General features: G+C 37.8%; 1 protein-coding gene across 1 annotated transcript; it reads left to right on the forward strand.

Moving 5' to 3' along the window:
- The first annotated feature begins 3,457 nt into the window (after positions 1 to 3,457).
- LOC116292280 (uncharacterized) lies at positions 3,458 to 10,625 on the forward strand. Its single transcript, XM_089025205.1, has 4 exons — positions 3,458 to 3,656; positions 5,036 to 5,696; positions 6,543 to 8,228; positions 9,007 to 10,625. The coding sequence occupies exons 2-4, from the start codon at positions 5,051 to 5,053 to the stop codon at positions 9,036 to 9,038; spliced, it is 2,364 nt and encodes a 787-aa protein (XP_088881331.1). The 5' UTR covers positions 3,458 to 3,656; positions 5,036 to 5,050; the 3' UTR covers positions 9,039 to 10,625.
- Positions 10,626 to 10,846: the final 221 nt, after the last annotated feature.

Below are 10,846 nucleotides of genomic sequence, written 5' to 3' on the forward strand. Positions count from 1 at the left end.
TTTGTTTTTTTTTTTGATTACTTACAAATTTAATTTCAAAATGTTTAAGCTTATAAACAGCAGTTTATGACCAAAAAATGATTAATTTCAAGATGAAACAACATTGAACAACGGATTTTTTGCATCTAAGCGAGCTAATTTCGCTTTCTCGCTGAAAACACAACAGGGCTTTTTCATATTTTGAATTTGTTAATTACTTACACTTTAATTTTTCCGACCTTTAATTCCTGATCAGTCTTCTAGCTTGATCAAATAGTTTGCTTGGGTATCGCAGATCGATATAAGCTTAGCATGTACAATATGCAATGAATGAACTGTGTTGCAAGGTCGCCGTCAGCAAACATTTTGAATGTTCGCATGGACTGCTGATAAGCACCAAATTATATCGCTAAACAGGCGCATCAGCTTGACCAGGAATACAGCTAACATCAACCCAGTGCAATTACTTGAAAGCCTAAAAACCAGTATACAGAGGGCAGTTTTGCCAGGTATCATGATGGCAAAAAAAAAAAAGGATAATGCGGGATGGGGAAAATCATAACAAATCACTGAGTTAGAGTTCAAGTCCGAGTTCAGCTACATCGGAAAAATATATCAAATTTAACAGGTCTAAATCGATCGAAGGATTCCCCTAAAGACAGTCCAACTCGATTGTAGCTCTAACTTGATGTATTTTACGCGCCCAACTAACCGGAAATGTATCAAATTAACATACCATACCGCTGTTCGAAATCTAGTTACATGACCGCATGACCCCGACGTGTATGAATTTAATTCAGTGATTACTGAAATTGCCTGCGCTCCTAATATACTTAAATAAATAACCGTTATTTTCCCTCAAATTTTATAATGGAACGTTTAAGCAGAAATATGCAAATATGAGCAAGCGTGTAGCACAAGGACGGCGGTGACAGATATGTCCCATTCACCATTGCATAACTAGCCTTAAGAATATATTTAGCTTTAAAAATGACCCTTTTAATTTCCTAGTATTACTTTTTTAAGTACGAACTGAACTGAAATTTACAGGGAAAACCGTTCAAAAGTTGTAACATGGAAAGTAAATATTTGACACAAGGGTAATTGAAGTGTCATATATACCCTGCGGTCCCTGAGTGCTTATTTGATACGTATTTGATATCCTTCAAGTCAAATTCCGCATTGACACGAGATCTACATGTGACCAGATCAGAAGTGCATGTTTTAGCGACGTCATGACCCCGTTGAGCGGTATTTTCAAATAAGTGTTCGAGTTCAGTGATCTCAGTTTAAGTCCTTAATTCACAATGTATGCGCTAGTTTGTTGGTTGGGACGAAAAGGTTTTATAGTGTAGTTCACGAAGAGGACATAGTTTTGGGTGAAAATGCAACTCTGGAAGAAGGCACTCTGTATGAAGTAAATGGAGGTAGACAAGTCGAAAAGGCAGCTTCAAGAGATAAAGTCTGTTTCAGGTAATTCTAAACGTAACTTAGTTCTTTTCAGAACTAAAACAATACGTAGATCGGTGGCATAACCGTGATTTGTTTCTTTTTCTTATTGTTTCTCTTTCACATTTTGCTTTTGTACTATTTGTACTTTTCGACTTTTGCAATTGGCGCCCATTTTAATGTTTGCACTCTGAGCTGAATTTAATCTACTAGTTGTTTATTTGGGTACTATATGCCCGACTATATGTTTGGCTAGTCAATCTGCAAATGTGTATTTAATGTCAAACAATTTAATGTTTTTTCTAAATTTCTTTTATTATCAAATGATCTTTTATTTAGACCAAAGCTTGCATAATTATTGTAGGCGGGAACCTTTTTTATGTCTTATCTCCGGACACAAATGGTTCCTCGTAGGTGAATCGATCATTCGCCTTCCACATTACAAGTTATCACTAAACATAATAGCTCTTCTTACACCTATATTTTCTTGCGCATTTTTAGTATATGCCAAACGATGTGTTACAGTTTGGAAGACATAGGACTAAAGACAGACTTCGCCAAGACAATCCGGAGCAAGAGGGGATCCGCCAAAAGGAAATTTAACAAGCGGCTTTTAAGAACATAAGATAAGAACGTTCGTTTAATTTGATTTTTCTTACTCGGCTATTAAATGTTTTATTGAGACCGCTCTGCTTTTTGTAATATAAGATATATGTGTTTCCGTTTTTACATGTTTCGCATCTCCGAGTAATGCTAAATTGGTCATTGTATTAAATAGGTTATCGCGTGTGAATGTCGTTCAACCACATTCTCAATATTATATTTAGGCAGCAGTGAGCGAACTAGTAATTTAGAATGCCTAATATATGTCATTGCCTAATTAAATATTATCAAAAAATATTAGTCTTGCGTGTCTTTCAACAGCGCTTTGTTCAACAGTTGATGAAACGTGTTTCATGTCTTTCAACTGCGGCTTCCATATCGCTGTTTTCGCAGCCTTTTAGCAGCCTTCCCTCGTTATAAAACAAGCGCTGCAGATTCGCTGTTATTGGTTGAATTTTCGCTGCCAAGCGCTGTCGGAAACAGCCAAAATTCACAACTGCGGCAGCCCCCCATTTTACAGCGTTTTTACAGCGTTTTTACAGCGCTGTTACAGCGCTTCGTGAGGCGCTGTTGCAGCGCTTCACAGCGCTTCACATTTCGTACGGGATTGTAATTGCATCATATATATATGATATCATTGTAATATTGTAATTGCATCATATATGTATGATATCATTGTAATATTGTAATTGCATCATATATATATGATATCATTGTAATATTGTAATTGCATCATATATATATATGATATCATTGTAATTGTAATTGCATCATATATACATGATATCATGTAATTGTAATTGCATCATATATATATGATATCATTGTAATTGTAATTGCATCATATATATATGATATCATTGTAATATTGTAATTGCATCATATATATATGATATCATTGTAATATTGTAATTGCATCATATATATATATGATATCATTGTAATTGTAATTGCATCATATATATATGATATCATTGTAATATTGTAATTGCATCATATATATATGATATCATTGTAATATTGTAATTGCATCATATATATATGATATCATTGTAATATTGTAATTGCATCATATATATATGATATCATTGTAATATTGTAATTGCATCATATATATATGATATCATTGTAATTGTAATTGCATCATATATATATGATATCATTGTAATTGTAATTGCATCATATATACATGATATCATTGTAATTGTAATTGCATCATATATATATGATATCATTGTAATTGTAATTAAGTACGAATAAATTGTTGTTGTTGTTGTTGTTGTTGCTCTTCTTTCGTCAAAGTAAATAATCTATTTGATAATATCTTAGATTATAATAAATGTTTAAAATGAGAAAAAATTATGCTAATCCAGTGCAAAAGTTCTACTTCCGGCCACAATGGACTTAAGGCTCACAATGATTACTATTTCCGGTTCAGAGTGTTTTGTGCCCGGAAATACTTCACAAATTCCAAGCACATAATTTATCATTGGGTTACCTGTGTGTACCGATTCTAGCCCGTTAGATTTCTGGGAAACCAAAACTTTATTAGCCTTCACACATCTTCAAATACAACTATTTGAACACTTTATATTCTGTCTTGCAATTGATAAAGCACAAAGAAGGTAAGCCTTTAAAAATAATATTGATTTCGGGGAAACCGCGCCGATTCGAAGAGAACGAAAAGACAAGCATGTCTCAGACTTGTCAGTGACTTGGTTGTTCAAAACTAAAGATATAAAAGACGTCTCTCTCGTTTGATTTATTCTTTTTGGTTGAAAAAAACTTTGAATTCTTTCTTTCTACTTATCCTGTTAAGACTTACTTGAGGTGGGACGGAAAGAAGTGAGCTTTCGTTGTCGACTTGTCGTTCCAATGACTATAAAAAGTTACAAGGTGGGGAATGATAAATTATGCATTTAATAATATACTAAAAGTTGAGAGTTGACTCTTAGATTTGCGTCATAAATTTTTTAAACATGAGAACAAGTTAGCAATTGTTTTTAAAATGGTGGTACATTTTTTAGGAAAGCTTGTTAGGGAAGAGCACGTTCTTTATATGGTGGGGGTGGTGGGGGGGGGGGGGGGGGGGGGGAGGTTGGTTGGGATTCAGATGGGAGGGTCATTAGTAATAGCAAAAGGTGAGGGCTGTCCCTTCCCCTCTACTTTTAGAAAAATATGGAGTCAGGGAAGGGGTTGTCACATTATTGAATGAAGGTCAGCAGTCAAACCATGAAATTTTTGTAACAACACATGCAGACTAAGACATGTTCCATTCATCTCTACTCAGACTCATTAGCATTGAGGTATGGGACCGTGTACAGGGCCGTAGCTTACTGTACATTGGAAATGTAAAAGGCTCATATTCAAAGATTAAAATGGGTTGTGAAGGGGGGGTGAAGGTAGATTGATTATTTAGTGGATGTTAACAAAAGTTTGGAGACTAAAACACCCTAGCCTCTTCCCCCTCTGTGGTTCCTAGCTAGTGTGATCTGAACCATTTCTGCATTGAACACAGGAAGACCAATACAATTCAGAACTGAAGAAGCTTCATTTTAAATCCTGGATTGTGGATATGATATAATAGACCTCTCAGTTTACCTTGGGTGAAATGTTTTCCCATTTCACACTGTGTCATTTGCTATATAGAGTATTGTTCATTTGTTTGACGGTTGTGCATGAGAAAACGCATGAATTTATGGATACAACTTAAACAAAGAATTATATTCTCAAGAATATATCTATAAATTATATTCATGTGGCTTCTCATGTGCAACCATTAAACAAAGTAATGATACTCTAGAGAATGTTACCTGGACTGAGATGGGAAATTTATTATAAAACATTACATTCAAGGTAAAGAGGTCTAATGGGGAAGCCTGGCTGGTTGAATTGCATGGCTCAAACCATCCCATAATCTGCCTTTGATCTGTAATAAACTCTGTAGAATGTTATTACCTCAATGTAAAATTATTTGTATTCTTATTTGCATACCCATCTGAAGATTTATTCACTCAATATGCCGAGCTATGCAGAAACTATGGCTGGAAATCTGCAACCAGATGGTACCCAAGGAATAGCCAAAGTTGGACTGATAGATGGAAGTACCCTAATAGCAGAGCTGGTGGGTTGTGTTATACATCTGTCAAAGAAAGATAAAAGCCTCAGAAATATTCTTAAAGTGGAAACAAATTGTAAAATGGAGTATTTCATTTTTGTGCCTTGGTTCCACTCATGTAGAAGAGAAGTGAATGAAAACAGTACGAAAATTGAGGTCAAACTTCACCGTTATCAAAAGGAACAAGGAAAAGAGTTTTCGGTAAATAAGAAGGACAGTAAAACAATTTTAAAAAATTACCACAGTGATAACTATTTTGTCATTCCTTGTCCAGAATTAAAAAATTTCCAAAAGTCTTCTTTTTTTAAAAAATGGAGCTCAGACCTCCTCTTACACAACAATTCAAGGCAAATTTCACTTAGGGAGAATTCCTTTTGTGGATTCAAAAAAGGCGAGACTTCATTCAAGTATTGTTGGTTTGACAAAGAATTTGACAAGCTGGAAAAGCAGGGTGTTCTACTGATTCGTTCATCAAATGAAAGCTATGTGATTGGATGCTACAAGAAGGAGAACGGCAGAATTAATAAGTATTGTTTCCTTTTAAAAGGTAAAGTAAATAAGTAAATCAAATCACATTACTAAGTATTTTTATGAATCATTAGTATATAATAGAGCAGAGAGAAACAGTCATTTTAATATTCCCCTTTCTATTTTTTATGCCACCTCTGATCTTTCCCTTTCCAATTTTTTTGACCATTTCTTCCTCTTCAAACTAATTTGCCGGTAAATTGAATAATAGTGATCTTATCCCTTTTCCCTGATATTTATGCCGACTCTCCCTTCTCCGTAAAATTTTTTGCACTGTTTCTAGATCTCCCACCTCCCTGTCGATTTTTAGCCATTTCTGGAAGTTGGCAACAATACTGCATTTTAAAGTTCTGTTCAATGACCACAAATGATAGTTCCAATTCAAGGTTGGAGTTTCCATGCACAACAAAACTATACTTTATGTCATGCTCTGCAACTCCAGCCTCAGCTTGGAACTATTATTTGTGGTCACTGAACGGTCACGGAACAGTATAATGGAGTATTAGAAACCAGTATTCAAAAAAGACTTACTAAATTTTATTCAATCCCACCATAAATATATTTAGCTTATTTATTTTTTCTTTTGTCATCAGTCATTGAGTCTCAGTTATTTAGTCGGTTGGTTGGGTGGTTAGTCATTCATTCATTCATTCATTCATTCATTCATTCATTCATTCATTCATTCATTCATTCATTCATTCATTTGTTCATTCATTCATTCATTCATTCGGAAGAATGAATGAATGAATGTGTGTGCAAGTGTGTGTGAGTGAATGAGTGAATAAATGAATGGATGAATGAATGAATGATTGAATGAATGAATGGAATAGAATAGTAAATTTCATTGATGATGTTCTTTGAACAGGACTAGAAGACATCGATGAACCTGCAGAAAGAAGAAGGTCCCTTTGTGGAAGAAGCGAAGAAGGAAGGGGCAACCCTCCTCTAGATCAGCTTCCCTCTGGAAGGAATGAAGGTACTCATGGAGCTGGTGACTCCCATCCACCTCCGCTGCCAACAGTTAGAACTGATGGATCTGCTGGTACCCTACCACCTCAGCTGAGACCAAGAAGCGAAGAAGGAAGGGCCAACCCTCCTCTAGATCAGCTTCTCTCTGGAAGGAGTGAAGGTACTCATGGAGCTGGTGACTCCCATCCACCTCCGCTGCCAACAGTTAGGACTGATGGATCTGCTGGTACCCTACCACCTCAGCAGAGTCCAAGAAGTGAAGAAGGAAGGGCCAACCCTCCTCTAGATCAGCTTCTCTCTGGAAGGAGTGAAGGTACTCATGGAGCTGTTGACTCCCATACACCTCCGCTGCCAACAGTTAGAACTGATGGATCTGCTGGTACCCTACCACCTCAGCTGAGACCAAGAAGCGAAGAAGGAAGGGCCAACCCTCCTCTAGATCAGCTTCTCTCTGGAAGGAGTGAAGGTACTCATGGAGCTGTTGACTCCCATACACCTCCGCTGCCAACAGTTAGAACTGATGGATCTGCTGGTACCCTACCACCTCAGCTGAGACCAAGAAGCGAAGAAGGAAGGGCCAACCCTCCTCTAGATCAGCTTCTCTCTGGAAGGAGTGAAGGTACTCATGGAGCTGGTGACTCCCATCCACCTCCGCTGCCAACAGTTAGAACTGATGGATCTGCTGGTACCCTACCACCTCAGCAGAGTCCAAGAAGTGAAGAAGGAAGGGCCAACCCTCCTCTAGATCAGCTTCTCTCTGGAAGGAGTGAAGGTACTCATGGAGCTGTTGACTCCCATCCACCTCCGCTGCCAACAGTTAGAACTGATGGATCTGGTGGCACCCTACCACCTCAGCTGAGACCAAGAAGTGAAGAAGGAAGGGCCAACCCTCCTCTAGATCAGCTTCTCTCTGGAAGGAGTGAAGGTACTCATGGAGCTGTTGACTCCCATCCACCTCCGCTGCCAACAGTTAGAACTGATGGATCTGGTGGCACCCTACCACCTCAGCTGAGACCAAGAAGTGAAGAAGGAAGGGGCAACCCTCCTCTAGATCAGCTTCCCTCTGGAAGGAGTGAAGGTACTCATGGAGCTGGCAACTCCCATCCACCTCATCTACCATCAGCTAGGACTGATGGATCTGGTGGCACCCTACCACCTCAGCTGAGACCAAGAAGTGAAGAAGGAAGGGGCAACCCTCCTCCAGATCAGCTTCTTTCTGGAAGGAGTGAAGGTGGGAGGGGGAACCCTACTGCAGAACAACGTCCCCTGAGTAGAAGTGAAGCTACTGGTGGAGTTGGTGGCTCCATTACACCTCAGCTCAGACCAGACGAAGCTTTTCCAGATTTTCTGCATAGCTTCGCCAAAAAAGTCGGCATAAAATGGAAGTTTCTTGGACGACACCTTGGTATTAAAGATTGCACTATCGAGGCAATAGATGAGGATTATAAACACACCGAAGAAAAAGCAGTACAAATGTTTTCTAAGTGGCAACAAAAGTGGGGAGAGGAAGCAACGCCAGCAAAACTTAAGGAGGTCCTTGAAAAGAAATTAGAGAACAGACAACTTGCCGAGGAAGTTGAAGGTGAATTTAAATTAAGAGAGATATTTAGTAGAGTACTGAGTACTGAGGTGTGCTTTCTCAATGTTCTTGTAAAAGGATAAGAATTTAGTACCTATGTTGCTGGCACACCTGACATAGTTTTGCTTTAGATGGTGAAATATACAAGTTGTATAGTACTGAAACTGCGAGCAGTCCCCCTATTTCCCTTGGTCAATGTCCGTCTGTCTGTCCGTGTCGATTGGCCGAGGAAGATTGCTTACGAGTCAAAAGTCCCTGGGGGAGGGGGCTGGAAAGAAAGGACGAATCAGACTGTCCGTGTCAATTGGCCAAGGAAAATTGGTTACGAGTCGAAAGTCCCTGGGGGAAAGGCTTGGGAGGGAAGTACGAATCTTCCTTGGCCAATCGATGCGGACAGACAGACGGACAGTGACCATGGGAAATTAGAGGGACTGCTCGCAGTCTGTATAGTACTTAGCATGGAAAGTACACCTATCAGAATGCAGAAATCAAAACAATGTTGTATATTCGACGGTATTCTATTGTTCCTTCCCATCAGACATTGCCCTGGGAATTTTCATTAGTCGGGGAGATGAAATAGTTAATATACAGTGCTTTCTCGTGACAGCAGCCGTATCCCGGAATATCCCACGTATGTATAAGCTTAAAAGTACCTCGTGGGATATGACACTTCGGGATTATTGATCAGAGCATAACTAATGATCAGGACTGAACACCGTAAACAGATAGCAGCGAAAAGAATGTACAAAGTAATCACCAATAAAAAAATTTTTCTTTTCAGAATGGATGAGGGCCGGCGAGAGCCGTACATGATGATTTCAAAGATTTTCATAGGTATCTGATTCATCTTTGTGCTAGAACAAAATTAACTGCTCTATAGAAACAAATATGCAGTTTTCTTACACTTCATTGCAAAACAGGCTGCGGGCGTTTGTATAGCGTATTTATAATGCATTGTATTTAAGCCCCATTGAACTTTAGGATTTTGGCGCTATATATATGATTTATTCTATTCTATTCTATTCTAAACACCGTTCTCCACTCACTACTAAATGAATATGAAGCTTTCTTTCAGATCGTATACAATGTGTTAGGCTTGATCAAAGCGTGTCCAAGTGTCTTCCCGTCTGTGCAGGCGTCCCACAGGAACTAAGTTGGGACCAATCTATTTAATATCATAGTAAATGACCTAGAATTAAATCCCCACGTTGCTCCGTCTGGAAGTATGTTGATGGCAGGCGTTTTAGGGTGGGTTCCACATATATAATACGCCAGTGGACCCAGGCCTAGTTGAATGAATAGATTTCATCGCCTGGGCTTGTATTTATATCATAGAGATTATTATAAAACAAAGACTATTCAGTGAAAAAAAGTTCTTTATGCTGAGTTAAAAGAATGTCAGAGTGCAAACCATATATCAGAGTGAAACAGCACTAACTAATTAGTACAAAATAGCACCAATGAAACAATCGAAAACAAAAGAAATACAGAGTAGAAAGAGTAGTGTTATTTAGTTTTTGTGCTATTTCACAGATATATGGGTTGCACTCTATTGTCCAAAATGTTCGCGTAGTCCAGAGCTAGTAAGAATTAGTGATTAGTTTACTGTATTGTTTGCTATCAATCATGTGACTTTTTTGGAGTTAACTTGGGGCCAAACGAGCAGTTGACTGAGGGGCAACTAGTGGATGTTAAGTCAAAACATGTCAAAATAAATCTTCAAACTATTGTATTTGACTATTTCTACGACATGAAACCAGAAAACAAGAGATCAAAACAACCTCCAATATTCTACAAAAGAATAAAAATCCTTTTGATTATTACTAAGCTTGAAGCATGCAAATAATTGCGGACTGTTATCAGAGCCTATTATATGTGTATTATCAAAAATAAAAAAACTATTATCTGATAATAGTTTTTTTGTTTTTGACAGATATCGAAAAGAGTACAAAGACTAAAAGCGTGCAACCTATTAAAACTTTACTAAATAGTATTCAATTATTCTAGTTTATATTGTTTTCTTTCTTTCAAAGTGCTAAATAGTACGAAGTACTGGATACTTTTAGTGTTTGTACTCTGTGGGGAGTAAGAATTTATGTAAATAGATGTATAATTTAACTGTTAGACCTGACCATAGTTAATACAACACCTAATTAGAGATGTTCCGTGTAAGCTCACTAACTCACTATTTATGATAATGTGAGTCAAAATATGCAAATGAGTTTAACTAACCACCCGATCAGGCATTGCGTGTACGAAACTGACTGTATTAAAATCATAAACACTTTGTTCTACGAATTAAAAAATGATATTTCATTGAAAACAAAAACAAGTCAAAGTGACATGAATAAATAAAGTGCCATTAACATTCACTAAGGCCCTATAGGGACTTTGGTAATATCTCATGTCTCAAACTGTCTGAAATAGCTCTATGTGGCGTTGTGCTAGAAATGTGCACAGCTCCACAGCAACAGGTTGGAACCAGCGTGGGTGACGCCAGAGAGATCCTATAGCTTTATAAGTCTTCACATGTCATTGATCGTATGCTCCACTGAAACACGGTAGTGAGTTGGGTGTCGGTTGAATTTCTGGGCACGGCGTTTTTTTCCTATTCTCATTTG

The sequence above is a fragment of the Actinia tenebrosa genome, unplaced genomic scaffold, assembly GCF_029948245.1.
Source record: "Actinia tenebrosa isolate PJP-AT-01 unplaced genomic scaffold, QUT_ActTen_1.0 PGA_scaffold9__36_contigs__length_13948895, whole genome shotgun sequence".
Taxonomy (NCBI): Eukaryota; Metazoa; Cnidaria; class Anthozoa; order Actiniaria; family Actiniidae; genus Actinia; species Actinia tenebrosa.